Source organism: Polyodon spathula, chromosome 57, assembly GCF_017654505.1.
Source record: "Polyodon spathula isolate WHYD16114869_AA chromosome 57, ASM1765450v1, whole genome shotgun sequence".
In the NCBI taxonomy this organism is placed as follows: Eukaryota; Metazoa; Chordata; class Actinopteri; order Acipenseriformes; family Polyodontidae; genus Polyodon; species Polyodon spathula.
Window position 1 is genome coordinate 193588 of NC_054590.1, and position 22598 is coordinate 216185.

Genomic DNA, 22598 nt, shown 5'->3' on the forward strand with positions numbered 1-22598 from the left:
GGATTCGTATAACACATAATCACATACAAGAACGCATTGGTGTGACTTGCAGCAAAATGTCCTTCTAGTAGTTTTACATCTAAGTTTCTCATAATTAACGTACAAAGTAATGGTATATTTTATGACACATTTAAGATCCTTTACAGTTGTTTTACTAAGCTTGGCTGTGCTTTACTAAAATATTAAAAGAAATGATGACAGCAGCAGATAGGACTAATATCCCAATATGTGGTTCAGTGTACTATGCCATATTAACCAAGCCATACTTTCTGGTTAGATCAAATTGTTCCAAATTGTTTTCAGACATGAATAACATCTAATAACCTTTCTGTAACCAAATGTGTAGATTTAAGATACACAATTTCTCATTTTCTTACTGTGTGATCTTCTTAAACAGTTCACTTGTATATAACAACAATGCCACAGACTTAATTTGAGTATGGGGAAATCTCTTGACCTTTCTGTACCTTGGCTAAGATAGGATAAAGAAAATGTTAAGTTACCTATCATGTGTCTATTTTATAATGCATAATGTTTTTTTCAGGGCAACTTCTCAAACTCAGTAGAGTTCCCACAAACTGTTTTAAAATTTTGAAAAATGTAATTAAAAAATGTTTTTGGTCTTGTCAGCTTATGATAAGAATTAGGGATGACAGTTAAATATATAAAGACAACAAAACACAAAAACACCTTCAAAAGCATCAAATAAAGGTTTGTTTTATTATGAGCAATTTACATCTTCATATTCCATCTCAACTCAGGTACCCGTTTCTATTTCTACTGTCTCAGCTACTGCATTTATCCCTTCGTCTCCTTGCAGCAAGACAACATTGTTTTGGGACTTTTCTCCTTCTACTATGATGCACTTATTGTCTGCGTCGGAGATGATAATTTCTATAATGTCCTCGTTTATCTGGATGTGGCCACCAGCCTGGCCTTGCACAGCCTGCGGTAGATCAGACGAGGATTCAATCACGCTGTGAATGACCTGCTGGGCACAGAACGGCATACTGTTCTCGTGGGGAGCAGCAGTGCTTATCATCACAGTTCCCTGTCCCACACCGGATGCCCCATCCATGGTTTCAAAAGCGTGCACGTAGACCACAGTGGGTTCCTCGGTGGCACTGCTGCTTTCTGTCTGATCCGCTCGCTGCCTCTTCTTCTTGGGCTTCCGAGGCTTTTTCTCGGGTTTGTCTTTGAAAGAAGGAGGAAGAGGGTGATCAGATTCCAGTGCGGCCAGCGCCTCGGCCAGTTCCCCTGCTAATTTCTCCTCCTTCCTTTTGTGGGACGACTGGTGACGGACCAGGCTCTGCCTCATGGTGTACCCTGCTCCGCACGTCGGGCACTTGTAAGGCTTGTCCTCCAAGTGGCTCTTCTGGTGTCTGCGCAACTTGGTGGCCAGAGTGTAGGCCTTCTCACACTGATCGCATTTGTAAGGCCGGTCTCCCGTGTGCAGCTGCTCATGGGCGCGAAGGGTGTGGCGATCCCGCAGGGCCTTGCCGCAGATCGGGCACAGATACGCCTCCCCGGTGTGGGAGATCAGGTGCCTCCTGAGCTCGGGCAGCTGCGAGAAGTAGCCGTTACAGTACTCGCATCTGTAAGGCTTCTCCCCAGTGTGAATGCGGAGGTGGCCCCGGAGGTTGCCCTGTTGCCGGAAGGACTTCCCGCAGTAGGGGCACAGGAAGGGCTTCTCTCCCGTGTGAAGTCTCATGTGGTTCCTCAGAGATCCGGGGTTGGCCAGCTCCTTGTCGCAGACGGCGCACTTGCACATCTTGGTGTTCCCCAGGTTGAGCTCCTTCATCCGGTGGATCTCCTTGTGGATGCGCAGAGAGGGCCGTCGGGCATAGGCTTTGCCGCACTGGTCGCAGACGAAGGGCCGGCGTCCCGTGTGAAGGATCTCGTGCTCTTTCAGATCTCGCTTGGTCCCGTACGCCTTCTCGCACTGCTCGCACTTAAAGGGTCTCTCGCCCTTGTGGAACAGGAGGTGCGCCCGGAAGCTCTCCTGTGAGCTGTAGCTCTTGCCACACTCTGTGCACAGGTAGGGCTTGTAGTCCAGGTGGGTGAACTTGTGCTTCTTCAGGTGGCACAGCTGGAGGAATCTTTTCCCACATTCGTCGCACCTGTACTTCCTTTCCCTGGCGGCAGTATGGGAAGCACCCGTCCGCACCTTGCATTGGGAAGGAGACTGTTGTTGAGGAGATGTTTCGTCTTCGTGTGATATGAGGTTGTCACCATTTTCCGCTGTGGTTTTATTCCTTGTTTCCTCGTTTACCTCTTCATCCCGCAGGGCTTCTTGTTCTTTTTCCTCTGTCGCAGCCTCTTCTGGCTTGGTTTCATGCTTACCCTCCCCAGACACATGTCTCTCCTTTGATTGTTGCTCCAGGACCCTCAGTTTCCTTTCCTGCAAGCGTTTTTGGATCCTGCTAACCAGTGTGTGCACCTTTCGCGGTTTAGCAGCCAAGCGAGAACTAGCCCTGGACCCGCCCATCCTTTCAACTTCTTCTCCCCTACATTCAGCATTTGACTGCTGTGTTATCCACACAGCGTCACAATTCTTATCTTGGGGTGTTTTAGGCGGTACCACTGGGGGAAGACTTTCATTATTGTCCAGTTTACAAGATTCGTTCCCACCATGGTTTTCTGGACCTGTCCTTTTGACCGTACAATTTGAAGTCCTACTTAAGTCCTTCTTTCTTACAGCAGAAACTTCCGGTTTTCTATTTTTGCTCAGGAATCGCAGGGGCCTTTTCAGTGGAACTATTACTTCTTCTTCTGGACCTGTTCCAAACACAAAACAGCATTGCTCAATTGTTATGGAAACTTACAAGTTCTGTACTTCCTGTTAAGATTAGCACTTTTGATTAAATTTACAGCACATTAATGGTTTATAATCATAACTACAGGCATCAAAGTTGAACAACAAACAGGGTCTAAATGTGTTATATTATTAGTGTACAGTACACTAATCTAATGTAGCAGCATTAGTAACATAATGCTGAAGATCAGTTGACTGCCCTTTAGAGGTATGAAAAAGTATAACCATTGCTGTGCAGTGCAACTCAGTAATGCAATGTTTGCAAACCAGATTAAGATAAAGTTTAATTATAAAATAGAACACAGCAACAGTGGCCACAGTATTTAATACCGTGCATCTGTAGACCAAAATCTACAGGTCTGTAAATGGAGCTGGCTAGCTATTTAGAGTTAGTACCTAGTAACGGTTGTGGACCATTATCTTCTGGCTCGATGTCTGCTCCTTGCAGTGCCAGTTTCTCAGGCGTGCCACACTTCTCGTTTACAGAGCAGTTTTCCTGGGCCAAGCATGCCACAGCATCCTCTCTACACAGGCCCTCTTCTGATGAATCCTTTCTGCCCTCTTCAGGCCCAAGCAGAAGTTCCATTCCGGGTTCAATGACCTTCAACACTCTGAAGTGAAGCTTGCCGTGGAAGTGAAACACGACCACATTCTGCTCTTTCTCACTTCTTGCTGAGCAAGCGAAGCTGGGAGATGAGAATAGAATAAGTCAGTATGAATGAGTCTAATGGCCTTTATAAACTGATGCCCCAAAGCAAAAACTGTCTGAGTTCAAATTGTTGATACCTTTCTAATCTCTTAGTAGTGTAGTACAACTTATACTTAAATTAGGTTTAGGAAGAAAAACAGACTGACATGTTACTCTATTTATCACCAGATTCAGACTCTCTCAATTACTTGTGAAAGAATGTTGAAACCATGCTTTATCAGAATTGGAAAAGCAATTCCTAAGATATTAAAAAATCAATAGCTTAACAGTCAGTGGGGACATGCATCCCCAGCAAATCAATGTCTGATAAGTGATAACATCAATTCAATTAATACATATAAGAATTCAAACCTACTTCATCCAATTTACTGCTTCCTCTACAGACTGAGTGTTATCTAGCCCATCTACTTTGTCTCCATCCTGCAAACAGAGAAAACAATGTGGAAAACATTTTTTTTGCAAAAATTAAACTGCAATACATTTCAAAGCTACAGCTATCAACTTCTCTAGCTGGAGATTCAATACCAAATAAAGACGTGACATGTTTTCAAGGTTTTTTTTAATTTTATTTTTATTGTGTTGTTGTTTTAAATAAGGATGACCATTAAACATTTGTAAAACTTGACCCAATGTGGCAGATCACTACATGTTGGCTGTTCTAGCATCATAAAAAGATACTGGGACAGTACCCACCTTTGCAGCCTCTACTGAGCTGCAGTATTCAAGCTGCTCTTCCACCGGTCCAAAGAAAATTCCTTTCTGTAGAGCCTGTCCCACACACCAGATCCCAATGCGGCTACCCTGTGCGTGGGACGGTCCTGCCGCCAGTCCTGGAGGAAGTGTGTGCAGCACTCTGCATGTCGACGCTTTCTCTGGTATCGAGTCTTTAAGGAACTTCGGGGGGCCGTGTCCGGGACACTCGTCTACATAATATTCTTTGCAACCTTCACAAACTTAAAACAAGAATACAAAGCTTGCAATTAATAAACATTTCAAACATGCCCCAGTAATGTGTATTGTATTGGGTTCTACTCCAACCTGGCCTCAGTTTGAGCCACGCACTAGTCTGCTACACTTGGTGCATTAATAAAATGGGAACTGAGTTAAGGGTATAAGATTGAGACACTAAAATAGAATAAAATCCAGTACACACAGAAACTAGATCTCAAAACGAGTCCATATGCAAATCATTCATCATGGCTTTACACATAGGCATAAGATATTGTAATAATTTGTAGCAAGACACTGGAAGAATTCCACCAGAACGTTTGTCTGCTAGTACTAGTGAGCACTACAGGTATTAAGTTTTTATGTGCTGTCGACCAACCTAAGATAAGCACATTCTCAGAAGAAGAAAAAAAAACCACTATCACGCATGCGTACTAGCCTGCTGGTCAAAACAGCTGGTCAAATTTTTTAGGCGTTACAGAGCTCTGGAAGTTAAACCATGTGTAGCAGAAATTGTGTGTGTCTATATATATATCAACATGCATTTCTATGAAATACGTAGCGAACGAATATACAATAAATGAAACTTACATAGTTTGTGCTGGTGTGTTGTCCTGCACGGTTCACCTGAATTCACTTCCATTTCGGAATATCACAGTTGTCCATCGATTTTCGTCTTAATTTATTATATCGGTTATCGTATTTCGCTTGTCACGTTATGCAAAAAAAAAAAAAAAAGAAACAGCATGAATTAATAATACATAAAAACTCTTCGGTGTTTGTGTTTTTTTTTTTTTTAAATTACAACTATGGACAGTCTCGGCCTGCACAAATACCCATAAATTCACAGCTCAGCAGTAGATCCACACATGTTTGCAAACCATAATTTGTTAAAAATCACTATTTACAATAATTCCAGGGTGAGATGGCGTGTTTTCAATTATAAGTTCTTACTGTTTGTTTGCTTTTTTTTTTTTAAGCTGCCTCAACTCCGGGAAAATCATCACTCTCCAGCCGAAATGGAGGCCACTCGGAAATCGTAGTCACACACATACCCTTCCCCAAGGAAACGGTTTCCTTTCGGACAGACACTTGCAGAACTGTAATGTAAATACGTTCCGCTGCTAAATAGTTTCTGAAGTGTAGTTAATCTACAAGCTTTATCGGATTTCCTATAGATGCTGGGGTTGAAAGTTAATAGTAAAACTAGTTTTAAAACTTGACATTTGAAATACAAGTTATAATGTTCACCCGTTCTATTGTGGCCCGTAATGCTGTGAGTTTGAGACCGATCTGCACGGCTAATTCAATCTGTATAAACTAACGAGAAGATTCAAAAGACACTCGTTTACAATACGCGTTCTCATACGGTACGTGATAAAGCAAAGACACTTGCAAAATGTGACGCACAGTGACCGCTGGGTAGTCTTTTTGAAAAGTCTGAGGCTGCGTTCTGTGTTATTTGTTATATTAAAGTGTGATTTCTTAGTGACTGTTTACTACTTCACTGCACAATGTAGTCTCTTTTGTTTGCACTTACATTGAAAGAAACCAGCGCTTGTTAGCTTTCCAGTTAGTTTACATTCCCTTATAGAACTAGTTCACAGCAATATGGTGTATTTATATGGTTTATGACATGTTTTAAAATGGAAACATAACAGCCTATGGACAATTTAGTAAAACGAATTGGTGTACATTTTAGATGTAGAGATTTGCAAATATAAATAACAATCGAGACGCATTGTTTTTATACTGCGTGCTGAAAAAAGTTGCATAGTTCTTTAGCATGGCAGAGCACCAAAAGCATTGATCGTATGAATGTACGACTTGCAGGGTACAATAAGGGAGACATGACAAATTAATTCCCATAGGTGGCAGCACAAACACACCGTGCTGATCAGGGTGGTATTTTTGCTGCTCAGTGTCCAGGATATTTGACTTTGAGAAAATGAGCATTAAATAGGTATGGGAACATACCCAGAGCAATAAAGGGTTAAAGGAGCTGGCAGTCACCATGGTGACCCTGGAATGCACTTGGATCTCCCGTCCCATTCCTGTTGATGCTGTTTGACTGCTAAGCTTTGCTAAAGCTTCTCACGGTTTCTTTTGCAAGGCTGGTATACCAGCAAAGGAGATGCAGCTTGCTTTCGGTGTTCATGAGGTGTTCTCACTGTATAGGGTTGTTCTCTCTCAAGTGCACCAAAAGGGGGTCGCTCGACCGCTCTATCTTTATTTTTGCTGGAAATCCTTTGAAACAAGTTTTACAATTGGAGAAAAAAAAAATATTATTACCACATTTAGATGTGTTCTGACCATGTGTGGCATGTTACCTAGCAGCTGTTTTTTTTTTTTTTTTTTTTTTTTTTTTTGTATGCTCACGTCACCCATGCTGGAACCCTTTTCTCCATCACATGTGGTTTGTTTATCATCAGTCACATTTGAGGGAACCACCTCCCCAGTGTTTGGTCACTTGAGCTGGAATGACTCGGATTGTACATGCCTATGATCAACTACACAGCTAGATTATTGTGGGAGCTTTGTGCACCCGTAGGTAGGTTATTCAACATGACGTCTTCAAACTCTTGTTTCAGCTCTGAGAGCAAAGAAGGGCTAATTTTACAAAGGGTGTTTAAAGCAATTACAGCTCGTGTGTGTCACTAAGTTTAAAAGTACAAATCTATTTTTGTATAGTGCAACTCAATGTACACCACTTTCTCCAGAATGTCATTTCATAACAACAAGCGTTAATATGAATAATAATTACAATAATAACAATACAAGTTTCATGCATGATGTAATTTTTTTCCACCAGAATCTAATCACACTGAGGTCTGATTACAGGCGTATGTAACTATGGTGAGGCTTGCAGCTGCAATGAAGGTAAACTTATAGGATTTCGGAGCCAAACTTTGAAATGTGGTTTGTCTCCTGCCCCGATTTGGGGGTCCCTGTCTGGACTCGAATTGCTTTCTTCCGTTTTCCATGTCATTTCCTGTAATAAAAAGATGGTGGTCAAAGCTAAGAGAAGCAGCTGACTCGCTGAAAATTATTTCAAATAGAAACTTTACCTCGCCTGGGACTACTAAAATCTGACTCAGCCGGGGAGACTTACGAGGCGAGGGCGAGCCCGCCGAGAGGGTGGATACTGTGGAACAAAGAGGCGAAATAAGAAGCCGCAAAACGCAGCGGATCCTGGGGAAGGTGAGTCAGTCTTTAGTAGCCAATGTGGCCAATGAAAATGGCTTCTGAAAGAAGCAGGCAAAATGCCAGGTGCCTGCAGTCGGGAGACAGGGACGTATCTGTCTCTAATACGCGCAATACGCAGCGGCTTTACTTGTTATCTGTGAACGACGGGCTGCAGAGACTCTTAGCAGCTTTTGTTTTGTTGTCAAAACTTTGCAGGTATGCGAGTTTATTTAAAGGGACAAGATCGCCCCTGTTGTTATTTTTGCAGTTTTTTTTTTTTTTTATTACATCGTTGCCCTTTGTTTTTGATTGACGTCACCGGAGGCCAATCAGCGCTTCGGATTGGTGCGTGAGACATTTTGGAAAGGGAACGCAGTGACGTTGCTAGGGGCGTTCTGGTCTGTAGCATTAATTTGGAAAGGTGGAGGTGTGTGTGTGTGTGTGTGTTGAAAACAAATGTTTAAAAACGGATTATGGAAATGTAGATTTTTAATCAATCACTGTAAAAGTTAAAACCTCGATTGGTTAAAATACTGCAGCAGTTGAGTTTGGCAAATGTATGACTAACTATGCATGTACTCTACAATATCTTTCTGACAGTACTTTAAAACATCACAAGATAGTCCTCAAATAAATAAATTGATTAATAATAATAATAATAATAATAATAATAATAATAATAATAAAAACACACAGGGGAGTGACTTGTCATGTTCGTTATGTCGGTCAATATAGCCAGAATATCACATTTAACATCCGTTTAGGACTTTCCTGAAACACATATGTATATATATATATATATATATATATATATATATATATATATATATATATATTTTTTTTTTTTTTTTAAATTTGCATTTGTGTAGATAGTTTGTAGGTTTAATTGTTTTATATCTCCAATATTCTGTATTGCCTGAGCTGGTCAAGTGAGCCATTGCCACCCCAAGGAGCAGTGGAGGATACAGTACGTTAGTGTCAGTGCTCAGTATAGTTCACTTCAGCCTCATGCTGTTGCAGTAGCCCAGCTTGTGTTCATTGTTAACTGAGAGTGAGATGAGAACAGCACTCAGCTCGTGTGAACCACTTCTGTTGACCCAGTTTAGTGTTTGCATCTTTTAAAAACAGTGCTTTAATTGTGTATCTTTGAATTAATTTCTTAAGAGTCCCAGCATGGCTCAAATGCATTGACTCCAAGGCTGTGGTCATTTACTGTTTTTCAATTTCAATGCCGTTTCAAATTGATATTTTAGAGACATATAGCCTAATAATTGTTGTGATTGTTCAACTGCTTTGAAGTCAGTTTAATTGACTAACAGACAGAGACTTCAATCTAAGTCATTTTTTTGCCACTGTGACAAGCTCTTTTTAACAGAATGCTGCTAATTGCAATTTTGATCAATGATGTGATGGAATCGATTAAAAGGGAAGGGGGGATTAGAATTGGAATTGATTTGAAAAAGGAATTGGGATTATAAAACAAGAATTCGCCCCAACCTTGATTGATTTTATTGATTTATTTCTTTATTTTTAAGTTGTTTTCAGTCAGTGATTTTTTTTTTTTTTTCAGGTTGAGTCTTGTGAGAGTCTCGGTACCGTAGATTATGTTGCATGTCTCTTACAGAATGGTTGGGCTGCTTCCTGTTAAATGACTTTTGGTACATTTTCTAGAGGTGCTAATTTGCAAGTGGTTTGTGTTTATTCAGCTGTTACAAGCTAACGTACACTTCCAAAGCATATATTCAAAAAACACACTCCATAGGCTACAAGTACAGTAGAAATACCTATTCGTAGTATTTTGACATTTTTTTTTTTTTTACCCATCAGACACTTGCATCTGTCTTTCATCAACAGAAAGTAATAACAGCCATTTTAAGTTACTATATGTTATACATTCCAGCTTCATGCCATTCTAAGCAAAGTGACTGCAGATGTAAGAAAGTTTTGTAACTGTATGTCTTTTTGATTTCAAATTGAATTTGAACATTGATCTTGAAATACTTAAGGAAATCAGTCCCAAGACACGGTAGATTAACAGCATTTGAAACAGTATTTTATTGTCGTCTCCAAATGGCGCGCACATAAAATGGTGCCCAGTAGCCAGGTTCGACCTGCATCTTCCCTCATGCAGAGCCTTGGTACTGTGCCAGGGTTGCTCCCACCACCTTCATTGTCGTTGTTAATACAGATTGGTGCCTGTTGTTTCATTCTCTGCTCTGTCCACGTTGGGTTTATAACCGTAATGATAATTACACACCTGGCACGTCTTTTTAATGTTGATTATGCCTTTTCTAACAACACCAGCAGTCACCCTGACAAAATTGGGACTGCAAAATTGACTCTGCGTAACATTTTTCTATGGTGCTGTGCTCGCTTTCTCTAAGAAAATAAGACTTGCAATGCCCTGCTATAGCCCATATTCAACTGTAATGCTTGTGGTCAGTACTACAGCAATTTCAATAACCCTAATAGCATGAGATCTTCACATTGTCTCCATTGGTCTTAAATTGATGCTGTACCTCAACTACATTTCTTAATATTGTAGTTCTTACCTGTTTAGTATGTGTGTTTACTATCATAACTGAATTAAAAAAAAAATACTGATTTTTCCATGTAAAAAATGACCACTGGGTTGTGCAACTGTAATTATCCCCCCTCTGCAACTGACTAGCGTTGGGGCCAATTCCTGTGTAAAGTATTCCTCTAATATCCAGCTGATCACCAGGAGACAGTTTCCTCAATATCCAGGTGCTCTACCTTTCAGGCAGGAGTGTGTTTAGGCTTTCAACCCAGCTTCTGAGCTCCTATGAATGACCCTGCAGACCCTGCAAGGGTTCCAATAAGCATGGCATGTAGCTGGGATCCGTGGTTGAACTGCAAATTATTGCTTTGTGTTGTTTTCTTCTTTTTGTTACAGGAGACTTTACTATTCATAAAGTCTCGCCATTCACCCATCCCCCAGCCCCGAGAGATGGCAGAACCCACTGCCTCAAAAAAGGATTTATCCGCTGTTGTGGATTCAAACTGCAGCAAAAGGTAAACGTGGGGGGGGTGGGGGCAGCAATCGTGATGAGTTTTAACTCTGTTACTGTATTCAAATTGGAGAAGTGTAATCCTTTTAAAAACAGATTTGTCTGGTCACTGCTCTAAACCACTTATGAATGCACTGGCTTCTTCTGTACACACAATATATATATATATTTTTTTTTACTCCCAACAGAGTGAAAGAGGAAGAGCACCATCAGCCTGATGAACCAAAAAGGAAGCTGAGAGGCAAGCGTGAGCACTCAGCAGCTAAGACCTGCCAGCAAGTGGATTTCTGGTGTAAGTGTTCAGGATTGAAGTGTGGAGCGACGCTGTGGGAAGGATGCTGTACAGATAATAACAGCTGTACTATATAACCCCAGGCTCTCCCCCCAAATTAAAAAAAAAAAAAAAAAAAAAACTGGATGAAAGTAAAGACTGGTGATGGTGTGACATGATATCCCAGTGATAGAAAAGAAAAAAAAAATTCTAACTGGCAGGACTTGCATTTCTGCTTCACAGTGATACCCTTTGTTCTAATGCAGTGTCAGACTTCACTATTTCTATAAAATATGTTGTATAATAACTGCAGAGAAAAACGATCAGTTTTGAACATGGCAACACACATGCTTATGTGTGTGTATATCTATATATCTATCTATATAATGTGTGTATGTGTGTGTTTAGTTTGTGAGGAGTGCAAGGAGTACTTTGTGGAGGAATGCCCGGCCCACGGTGCCCCTGTGTTCGTGTTGGACACCCCAGTTCCTCTTGGGGTTCCGGACCGCGCGTCCCTAACCATCCCCTCGGGGATTGAGATCATCCGCGAGCCCGGCGTGGAGGCTGACACCTGCTGCATTGGCAAGGTCCTGAAGAAGGGGGTGCTGTTTGGACCCTACGAAGGAGAAGTCGTCTCGCAAGACAAATCCTCTGGGTTTTTCTCTTGGATGGTAAGCAGGAACGATCATGCAAGTTTCAGAACACTGTCTTCCTTTGTCTCTCAATTATACACTTAAAAGTGTTTGGTGTTCTTAAGTCATTCTTAAGGTTTTTATACAGAATATTTGAAGCCTTTAAAAGCAGCAACATCTTTTTATGTCTGTAAATGTAAATGTGATGTCTGCCAACAGTGGTGTATAGAGGAAGTTTGCAATTGATCAGTATAATTGTATTGGGAACAAAAATAGACGCCATCAACAGGCCTGGGATATCTTATTACATCAGCTAGCTGAGGGCCAAATGCAGACTGCGGTTGATCAGACTTGCATTGACTTAGATTGAATACTAAGTAATGCTGTCATCATATTTGACCTTGTGTATATCCTTTTTCAGATTGTTGACAAAAATAACAGATACAAATCAATTGACGGCACGGATGAAACTAAAGCTAATTGGATGAGGTAGGTTTTTGCCTTTTGTTTGCTGTTTCAACATTTCCACCTTCTCTTCCAAAACTGGGTGGCAGCATCCTATTCTCTCTTGTTCCAGGAGTTTCTGTAGCGGACCTAAATTGATTTATATTGATTGGGATAAGTATTTACCTTAAGTTGAGAGCAGATTTAACAGTGTGGGCATGCCGTGGAAACATGATATAAGAACAAAAGGGCATAAGAAAGTTTACAAACGAGAGGAGGCCATTTGGCCCGTCTTGCTCGTTTGGTTGTTAGTAGCTTATTGATCCCAGAATCTCATCAGGGAGCTTTTTGAAGGATCCCAGGGTGTCAGCTTCAACAACATTACTGGTGAGCTGGTTCCACTCTCCCAATTTGCTGTGTAAAAATATGCCTCCTATTTTCTGTTCTAAATGCCCCTTTATTTAATCTCCATTTGTGACCCCTGGTCTTTGTTTCCTTTTTCAGGTCGAAAAAGTGCCTTAGGTCGACATTGTCAAAATTGTAGAATTTTAAATGCTTGAATCAGGTTGCCATGTAGTCTTCCTTGTTCAAGACTGAAAAGATTCAGTTCTTTAAGCCTGTCTGCATGTGACATGCCTTTTAAACCCAGAATAATTCTGGTCACTCTTCTATGTACTCTTTCTAGAGCAGCAATATCCTTTTTGTAGCGAGGTGGGTCTGCTATTGATGACTCCCCGGGAATGCTGGCATTTTAGCCATCTTTTATTGAGTTATATCAACACATTAGAAGCTAGCGTGTTGTAGCCGGCCAAAAGGCTCATTTGTAGTGATGACTTGATGTTGCAATGCAGGTGACAGTGATTTGTTCTTTCGTTTAATTCAGTTGGATTTCTCTCTGTAAGGTATGTGATGATCTCCAGGGAGGAGAGTGAGCAGAACCTGATGGCCTTCCAGCACGGCGAGCGGATCTATTTCCGCGCATGCCGGGATATCCAGCCGGGGGAGAGGCTGCGGGTGTGGTACAGCCAGGAGTACATGAGGCGTCTGCACAGCATGTCCCAGGAGAGCATCAACCGGAACCTGGCTGGAGGTGAGAGCTGGCAACACGGCCCCATGCAAAATAACACCAGGGCACCACAAAGAGCTGCAGAACACAGTGCAATATTCAACTGCAAATACACTGACAGCGTTTACTGGTGATGCAGCTGCTGTAACACAAAATACATGATTCCTCCTGAGCTTGATGCATACAGGTTGAAGGTTTACTGTGTAGATGCTGATCCGAATGGTCCTACATTCCCCTACATAGTCCATGATTCACATACATAGTTAGTGGTAGTTGCAGTGAGAAATCCCAATTAAACAAAACATTGAAAGAAATGATTGTCAATTGTACAGTTAGTCATATATACAGTAGCTCCTGTTGTAAACAAACCATACGGTCACTGGCTCATATTATAGTCGGTCTAAATCGACATAAAAAGGTACATAAAAAGTACCCTTATACCCCATATACCGCTGCTATCGCGTGCCAGTTTAACCAAGCACCACATGTGCTCACCGCTAAAACAAGGGTGTGAGGAATGTTTATTTTGTAAAACTGTCACTGTGTTCTCTACTGCTTTAATGACAGCGCCCTGCTGGTAAAGCTGAAAGGCATCTTTCTCGACCGTCTGGATTCATTTAAAAGAAAATACCACAGTTGGGATATGGTGTAATGTAATGGTGTCATCTGTAGTGCATCTTTAAATGTGCACCTTACTGTAGATCCTCTACCCTTACATACACATCATTATACTGTGTATGCCAAGCCCTAATGTAAATGAATGGTGCCTTGGTGTTGAAGGGATGAATCCATTGCTCTTCAAAGCTTGGTATTTTATGTAGGACAGTTTTAATTAACACAATGTCATTGTCATTAACTCAGTCAACCATGAATCAAGAGACGGCGGATATGTCCCTCCCCACCACCGTATATTTTCAGTATGTTTATTGTGCACAGAAATGACATTCAGCTGTTGTAGTGAAACACAATGATGTTTTGCACTGCGTGAAGATATTCCACCAGCCCGCAAGCAGCTATCATGTAACAGTGGGCATCCTCTACTATTTGTATGGAGCACTCTGCACTTCAACAATCCATCAGTTTTCAGACATTGACCTTCACTGCAGCAATAAGGAGCAGGTTTTGCGGTTGAAGTCAAGCCACGCCCTGCAGGTGAGATACCTATATTTCCATGCATGCAGTTTACTCTCTTTTCAATTTTCAGCTATATTGCACCTCTAGGAAACTTCGTTTGTGGTGGATTATCCCATAGATCAGTCGTGCTGACAAACATTTGACGATCTAGATTGTAAGAAATAGTAATACGTTCTAAAACAACATTTTTGTTTTGTAATAAACATTAAACCAAAAGCATACCATATTATAAAGAGCATGTAGAGAAATGTTACTCATATAAACATGAAATATATTCACAAGTAAAAGATGGATACAAGTCAACAGGGTATGTTTTTATTGAACATATCCACTGTGCAATGGTTTAAACATAGTCTTAGCTTTATGGCATATAAAACATTATTGTTCCTCTTCAAAGCAAGTGACAGGCAAAAGCACATTTCAGAAATGATTAAAACTATTGTATTACACTAGCCCTGAAACAACACCATTGTGCATTGTTAAATATACCTTTGATTTGCTTCTAATGATTTGTCTTTTTATATTGTAAGCAGTTTCAGTTTAAGCTTTACTTTGAAATTCCTTTTCTTGTAGAGGTGCTGCAGCCTAGGAAGGAGTGCAGCATTCGCTAACGCCACATCCTGGGAGAAGCCCTAAAGAAGAGAGGCAGAGAACAGGGAATGAATGGGGGCTTGGAAATCTCAGGCACTGACTCCAGAAGAAAGCATATGGAGAAGTATCTGGGCTGTATATCCTCAGATTTAAACTCTGAAGCCACATAGGCTGTCGTTATCGTTTGGTAGCTTTTGTCACATTTCCGGCACAAGGTGTTTGCCTAGAATATTTTAACTTGGGCATTTCCTAAGTGATTTGATGCAGGGATACCACCAGAGGACACCGCCCACCTTTTACATTATCAAGAAGGCACTTGCAATACAAAGACATCTTGCAAAACAGCAAGCCACCATCGGCAACCTATTGAAAGCCTCACCAGTATGATAACATCCTAAAACCTACATCTGAGTTAATCAAGTCACAAGATGCCCATGGTCAACAGACCACAGCCGAGTAGAGGATGACAGCTAAGAAGTTAACCGTGCAAGAACTGGATACTGTGAATCAAAGAGTGCTGAGCAACAAGACTGTAGCCATCATGAAGTAAATAACCACCAGATCTGCAGCTGTTATTAGGAGTGGAAACAGCTGTAAAGATACTATAACAAAATGTAGGATGCTACCAATATATTTCTTCAAAGAATGCAAAATATCACAGTAGCTTTGCTAAACGTTTTTTTTTTCCCTAAACGACTTTGTTTTTGCAGTCAAATTGTAAAATTGTGTGCCTCTGTATTTCAGTTTTGTTGTTAAAACAAAACCCTAAGAAAGTTCCCCTTGTAGATGCCATCCGATTTCCATCTTCTGTAAAGGTGTTGTTTTCAGCTGTTGTAAAACGATAAAGTCCCTGTGCAAGTGTTTTCGTAATTGTTTTATTTAAGCCTGCCTTCTATTTCAGTCCTAACTGCTTAAGAAGCTTTTGTTTTTTCTCCGTGTGATTTCTCAGGTAAGCGAATAAGGTTTTCCCTTTTACACTTTAATGTTGGGTACATGTCTTCCATTGGTTTAGATATGTCAGCAATCGGTAGAATTGCAGGTTTATTCAAAAGGTCCTTGCTCTGCATTTGAAACTGATTGTGCAGAACCATGATCATGTTTTCCTGCTCTCCCCTACCCTTGTGTTCTTTAGGTATAAAAGTATGTATATGTCGAGGAAAGTAAATATGTATTTGTTTTATTGTTGTTATTTCTGGTATTTGTATGTGAAAATATTGTATAGTTGTTACATTGGATTGATTTTTTTTTTTTCCCCCATACATTTCCATTGCAGGGATGGGAATTGTGGAAAAATCAGAAGAACTCACTGAAAATAAGAAGGAAGCAAAAGGAACGGCCCTCCGGTCTGCTCTTAGAGGAGGGAGAGCCGCGAGCAAGAGGCTGAACGAGGACGGGGATTGTCTGCCTCAAGCCAAGAAGAAGAAGATAGACCTAATTTTCAAAGACGTTCTAGAAGCCTCTCTGGAAGCCTCGAAGAACATGGAAGCAAACCCCCTGGAGCTGAACCACGCCCTTCCTCTGCGGAAGACCAGGGCGCACTGCGTTGAGGACGTGTTCGAGAAGCACAGGACCTCCTCTGTCCAGAGAGGTCTGGAATGCAAGCCCCCGGCCCAGCTGTCTGCTTTCTTCACCTCAGGGGGTGGTCAGTCTGAAAGTGAACTTGACCTGTGCTGTGTGAAAGAAGATCCCGATGACGTACCTGAGACCTCGTGCGAGAGGCAGCCGGACAAGAGCCCCTCGACCTCTTTCTGTCCAAACTGCGTGAAGCTTACAAAGAAAATAAGGCAACTCCAGGCAGAGCTGGATCGACTAAGGTCTGGCCAGCACCCTGAACCCCTGCGGCTGCCGTCACTGCCCGTGCCTTCTCAGCCAGATGAACTGAGAGGTAGGTTCATCAGAGCTGCGTTTATAGGGGTGACCCTGCTTCCTTTCACCCCAGTATCTTTCTTCCTTCAATATGCAGTATGTACACTCAAGAATGTTGAACTTCTCTTGCCGTTTTCCTTGTTGTTGTGATAGCTTTAATCAGTGTTAAATCCACGTACACATTGCTGACTTGGCACGTAGCTTTCTGCGCTGCTTGGATAGTAATGCAGAACTCAGTGTTGTGTGCTGGACGTGTGTTGTGATACTTTGTAGTATACTGCATGTAGCACCGCGTATGCCTAGCTTTATCTTAAAAAGCTTTGGCATACCTAAACAAAAAAGTATTAAAATCCCCCTTTTTTGCCATTTCAAAATATACTTTGTGGGACATATTTTCATGTTTATTATTTGTTCATATTTGATAGCTCCTGTTGCATAGCAGATTCACCCAATCCAGGCTTTACTACGAGCTTGATTAGCCACAGTGTGTAGGGAACAAGCTGGGGTGTGTTCTATTACTCATAGTAAAACCAGGAATGGGTCAAATTGCAATGCAATGGGAGTCTTATTTCCATGCCTACGTTGTACTGTTTAACTGTGAAGTCACTGTGGTGTTCCTAGGTGTTTTCTTTAGTATCATTTTTCTTCTCCTGTCTGTTACAGCAAAAGCTACTATAAAGTTTCAAAGTTCCATAGTGAAATATCATTGATCTTGCATTTTACTTTGGGGTTGCAGAATGACAGGTAATCTTCTGTATCAAAATTGTAAAATAATTTGTATTCTAATTGTGCTGTTTTTTTTTATAGATATATATATTATATATATATATATATATATTTATATATATATGATATATTATATATATATTTTGGGACGTATTATATAACAACATTAATTTTGTAAATTAAGCAAACTGGAAGTTGTCATTTGTTTCTGTTTTGGGTATCTTTTTGTTTTTACAAAAATAAATAAAAATGTATTACATTTTCTTGGCGTGAATCATACACTGTGCAAATCCACTTCTTTTCCAACTGGAGTGGACTGAATTTGAATTCCAGCAAATTAAGATATTTTTTTATGTTGGCATAGACTTGACTTTTTATGTAATTCATGAAACGGTTATCAGTTATTACATTTGTAATATGAAAATATGTTTCATCGAAATCTTGAACCCTTGCTTACTCATTATGTTACAGAAGTAAACGACTGTAGCATGAATCTCTAATGGAGCCCTCCTGCACAATTGACATTTTTACTGCTGTACTGAAGCCGAAAACTGACAACAAAAATATTATTACGGCAATAGAACTGCCAGCCCTCAGGATAAGAGGAAAATTTGCTTCCAATCAGCTTTTAAATCACCCAATGTGAAGTAAATTGCCATTGATTGGTACTCAATTGTAAAGGTGGGGCCGGACAGCTGTACTTGTTTTTTTAAATCAACACGTTAATGAATGGATTTATGAAAATATGCAGATTTAAATACCTCTTCAAGGCATGCACGAGTATCGGTACACCCCTATTAAGTATGTCCTGAAATTCCTCTCCTGTTTATCTCTTCCAGCTTCAGAAGCAATGACCCCCGTACCTGCAGTTGTGGAAGAAGATGAGCAGGACGTTGACTCTGCGGATGAGTCCATAGCGACGGATTTGATGGTTGTCACAGATGAAGCCTCCAAAATGGCCAGCGGCCCCGGCAGAAGGATCCGCCGTTTTAAACAGGAGTGGCTGAAGAAGTTCTGGTTCCTGCGCTATTCCTCGACGCTGAACGAGATGTGGTGCCACGTCTGCCGCCAGTACACCGTCCAGTCCTCCAGAACCTCCGCTTTCATCATCGGATCCAAGCAGTTCAAGATCCACACCATCAAGCTGCACAGCCAAAGCAACCTGCACAAGAAGTGCCTCCAGCTCTACAAGCTAAGGATGCACCCGGAAAAGACAGAAGAGATGTGCAGGAACATGACCGTTCTCTTCAACACCGCCTATCACCTAGCCCTGGAAGGGAGGCCCTTCTCTGACTTCCGACCCCTCGCCGAGCTACTGAAGAAGTGCGAGCTCAAAGTGGTGGACCAGTACATGAACGAGGGGGACTGCCAGGTGTTGATCCATCACATTGCCAGAGCACTTAAGGAGGATCTCGCTGAGAGAATCAGGCAGTCTCCGTTCCTCAGCGTTATAATGGATGGGCAAAGCGAAGATATCCTTGCGGATACGGTAGCCGTCTATGTGCAGTACACAACCAGCGACGGTCCCCCCGCTACGGAATTCCTGTCCCTGCAAGAACTGAGCTGTGCAACCAGTGATGGTTACCTCCAAGCTATTGATAGGGCTTTTGGAGTTTTAGGTATGAGACTGCAGGATGAGCTAATTGTTGGCTTGGGCATCGATGGATCCAATATCTCTTCTGGGCTGAGAGCAAATTTGTTCGTCACAATCAGAAAAACCCTGCCCTGGGTGCTTTGCCTTCCAATAATGATCCACCGGCCCCACTTGGAAGTTCTGGATACGATAAGTGGTAAAGAACTTTCCTGCTTGGAGGAACTGGAGAACAACTTGAAACAGCTGCTTAGCTTCTATCGCTATTCCCCCAGGATGATGGCTGAGCTGAGGGCAACGGCACCCACCCTTTGTGAAGAAACTGAATTCTTGGGGGATATTCGAGCAATCAGGTGGATCATTGGGGAGCCGAACGTCTTGAATGCTTTGATAAAGGACTATCTAGAAGTGGTGGCCCATCTCAAAGAGATCAGCAGCCAGACCCAGAGAGCAGATGCTGCTGCTATTGCTTTGGCGTTACTTCAGTTCCTCATGGACTACCAGTCAATTAAACTCATCTATTTTCTGCTGGACATCATCGCAGTTCTCTCTCGCTTGGCTTTTGTCTTCCAGGGCAATTACCTTCTTGTTTCTCAAGTGGACTCTAAGATGGAAGAGTCCATTCAGGAGATCAGTAGGCTGGCTGACTCCCCAGGCGAATACCTGCAGGAGTTTGAGGAAAACTTCAGGGAAAGCTTTAACGGCGTTGAGCTGAAAAACTTAAGAGTGGCGGAATCCAAGTTTCAGTCCATCAGGGAAAAGATCTGCCAAAAAACCCAAGTGATTCTAGCTCAGCGGTTTGACTCCAGGAGCAGGTCAGTTGTCAAAGCTTGCCAAGTACTTGACCTCACCTCGTGGCCAAGGAACACAGAGGATCTGATGACCTACGGGGAGGAAGAGATACTGCTCATCTTCCAGCATCTGGAAACCGTGCTGTCTGTGGCAAGGGAGGTTTCCAGAGACCGGGGCGACGTTCGAGGAAGCTTGGTGGTGGAATGGCGAGATCTGAAAGCGGATTACTACAGCATGAATGGATTTAAAGAAGTGGTTGGTCACATTTGTAAATACAAGCAGAGATTTCCACTCTTGAACGGAATTATCCATGTCATCAAGGTTTTACCAACCTCTTCGGCTTGCTGCGAAAAGGGTCGGAGCGCCCTTCAGAAAGTCCGGAGGAATTGCAGGTCCCGTCTCACTCTGGAACACACCAACGACCTGTTGACGCTGGCTGTCAACGGCCCACCCATAGCAAACTTTGATGGTAAAAGGCCATTGGACAGCTGGTTCGAAGAAAAGTCAGGGAACAGTTACTCGCTGTCAGCTGACATGTTAAGCAGAATGTCTTCAGTTGACCAGAAGCCAGTTCTCAGTGGAATGGACCTCAATGCTGAATTTTACCCTGACATTTGACCAGGGACATAACCTCAACAACTTAAATGACGAGCGTTGAAATGGATTATGGAATGGAGTTATCACAAAACTCCAGGAAATAGGATTTGTCAAATAAAAATGACATCAGAGAGTGGCAGTAGCAGTATTGCTGGTTTAAGCAGGACTGTGAAGAGGGTTGTTAGAAAACTTGGTTAATAAAACCTGACATTTATTCGTAAGAAATTATACATAAAATGTATTCCAATTTGGCACTTACTACATCCCTATACGCACTTATTAGCAAGTTATTTGTACCTGCCTCCAGATACCAAATCGCATGCAACCCAAAAGAGAGTGGGTATTTATTTGTGTCTTTTAGTTTCAAGGCATGCTTAAGCACAGCCAGTTTGCCATTGTTCTTCTGCAAGCTTCAGGGATAGCCTTTCATTCCTTGCTGGAGTATCGTCAACACTCTGGACATTTTGCGCGACATAATGGGCTTGATTCGCAACAACCCAAAGGTTTTCGAGATGTCTTCTACAGGGCTAAGAGCAACATAGACTGATTTAAGCAAAACAATAATAATTCCTTTGGAATGCCTTCTTTCTGAAGCAGCGACCGTGGTTCTGAATCCACGCACCCAGCTTGTTGCTTGAAAGGCAGCCAAAATTAAGACGGCAGCAAATCAATCCTGTACATTTGTAAGTGGACACATGTCTTTTGAATACCAATGTATACATAAGCTGGATAAATGATAATTATTTGTATGGTTAGATATATAGGCTTAAAAGCCATGTTTATCATCAACTCACTGAATCAGTCATTTAAATAGTATGAGATACCTAGAATACTTTACAACAGTTTTGTGTGTGTGTGTGTGTATATATATATATATATATATATATATATATATATATATATATATATATATATATATATATAATATAGTATATATTATACATATTGCAAAAAAGTTTATGTGTGTTATATATATATATATATATATATATATATTATATAATATATATATATATATATATATATATAATATAATATAATATTACAAGTGTTTGGTAAACCCTTGTAAATCGAAATAACTTTTTTAAATGTCCAATTTCGCTTATTGCATAGCGGAATTTAGTTCGAGGAGCAAATCTATATGTCCCATAACGTAACCGTCTAAACGTACGACGGGTGATGCATGGGTCGTTTGCTGGGTTATTTGCCTAAATAACAAACTATTCAGCACCAACACAAAAAAGGCGTTGCGAAGAATACAGATTCAGCCATTTCATATCGGAAAAATCACAATACAAAAGAGGAACGAGCTTGTGTGGCGATCGTTATCGGTAAAGTATCCTTTTTTTCTGATGTGGCTCTCGGCTCACAGTAAAAAGAAGAGAGATGCGCTCATTACAACCTGCAGCAGGTGTCAGTGTAACACATGTCTTTGCATGTGAACGCTTTGGTGTCTCTGGGACTGTAGAAAGAAAACAAGGAGGATGCTGGGGGCAACAGGCTGTTGTTTTTCACCTCTTGTGCTCGGAAGCTGAAGTGGGATTCAGACATTGTTCCAGCTTGCTGTCTTCTTGGTGGTTATAGATGTTAAACTGATCGCCAGGATGCGCTTGCTGTGGCTGCTGCTTCTGTCGTCCAAGCTATCTTGCCAAATCACAGCAAAATGCAAGGTTTTGCTGGAACTATACTACAGGGGGAGGGGGAGGGGGGGGGCGGTATTAGTCTATTTACAAGTTCAAATATTTGTAACCTTTAAAGACTTTGAGTGGTAACTGGTGAGCAAAACCGTTATCGATATTTAACAGGCACTTAAATACAAGCACACATTCAGTGCATTTTCAATAACATAACCCTTGAATAGATGTGTGGGACTTCATGAGCACACCAAACAAATACGGTACTGTGCATAACTGGGTGGCTTTCTTATTCGTGGCAATGAGGGATAGCCAATGAAATCAAATGTATTTCATATTAAAATGATCACTTGCACACCTTTTGCTGTGTTGAAGACCGTCTGGTTGTTTGGATAATGTGTTTTAGGATGTGGACGCTGTAAACACAGCACAATAGATTCCTGGTACCTAGTCACTTCCTGTCCTGCGAGTCACATGACCTGGTTGCAGTCCGACTCGACAGCATGTGAAGTGATTAGGTATCACCAATATACAGACAAAGAGCAAAGCAATCTCCAATGCAAG

The 22598-nt window shown here is 41.4% G+C and overlaps 2 protein-coding genes across 4 annotated transcripts; one reads left to right on the forward strand and one right to left on the reverse strand.

Annotated features, from left to right (window-relative positions):
• Nucleotides 1-721: 721 nt before the first annotated feature.
• Nucleotides 722-5512, reverse strand: LOC121307526 (zinc finger protein 408-like). Of its 2 annotated transcripts, XM_041239715.1 has the most exons (6): nt 5427-5512; nt 5064-5179; nt 4218-4477; nt 3880-3944; nt 3212-3501; nt 722-2778 (listed from the first exon to the last, which is right to left on the reverse strand). In XM_041239715.1, the coding sequence occupies exons 2-6, from the start codon at nt 5113-5115 to the stop codon at nt 758-760; spliced, it is 2688 nt and encodes an 895-aa protein (XP_041095649.1). In that variant the 5' UTR covers nt 5116-5179; nt 5427-5512; the 3' UTR covers nt 722-757. The 2 variants fall into 2 exon arrangements, with proteins under 2 accessions (XP_041095649.1, XP_041095648.1); XM_041239714.1 differs by having other exon boundaries at nt 5064-5496.
• A 1462-nt stretch (nt 5513-6974) lies between these two features.
• Nucleotides 6975-21256, forward strand: LOC121307634 (zinc finger protein 862-like). 2 transcript variants are annotated; one of them, XM_041239853.1, is made up of 8 exons: nt 6978-7673; nt 10576-10694; nt 10879-10982; nt 11370-11632; nt 12015-12082; nt 12940-13127; nt 16102-16713; nt 18260-21256. In XM_041239853.1, exons 2-8 carry the CDS (start codon nt 10630-10632, stop codon nt 20419-20421), a joined length of 3462 nt encoding a protein of 1153 aa, XP_041095787.1. In that variant the 5' UTR covers nt 6978-7673; nt 10576-10629; the 3' UTR covers nt 20422-21256. The 2 variants fall into 2 exon arrangements, with proteins under 2 accessions (XP_041095788.1, XP_041095787.1); XM_041239854.1 differs by lacking the exon at nt 16102-16713 and having other exon boundaries at nt 6975-7673.
• Nucleotides 21257-22598: the final 1342 nt, after the last annotated feature.

Coding starts and splice junctions, on each gene's coding strand:
- LOC121307526 (XM_041239715.1), bottom strand. CDS start 5,115: ATGGAAGTGAATTCAGGTGAACCGTGCAGGACAACACACCAGCACAAA. Junction 4,478..5,063: donor AACACACCAGCACAAACTAT/GTAAGTTTCATT, acceptor TCTTGTTTTAAG/TTTGTGAAGGTTGCAAAGAA. Junction 3,945..4,217: donor GCTCAGTAGAGGCTGCAAAG/GTGGGTACTGTC, acceptor CTCTGTTTGCAG/GATGGAGACAAAGTAGATGG.
- LOC121307634 (XM_041239853.1), top strand. CDS start 10,630: ATGGCAGAACCCACTGCCTCAAAAAAGGATTTATCCGCTGTTGTGGAT. Junction 12,083..12,939: donor ACTAAAGCTAATTGGATGAG/GTAGGTTTTTGC, acceptor TCTCTCTGTAAG/GTATGTGATGATCTCCAGGG. Junction 13,128..16,101: donor CAACCGGAACCTGGCTGGAG/GTGAGAGCTGGC, acceptor TTTCCATTGCAG/GGATGGGAATTGTGGAAAAA.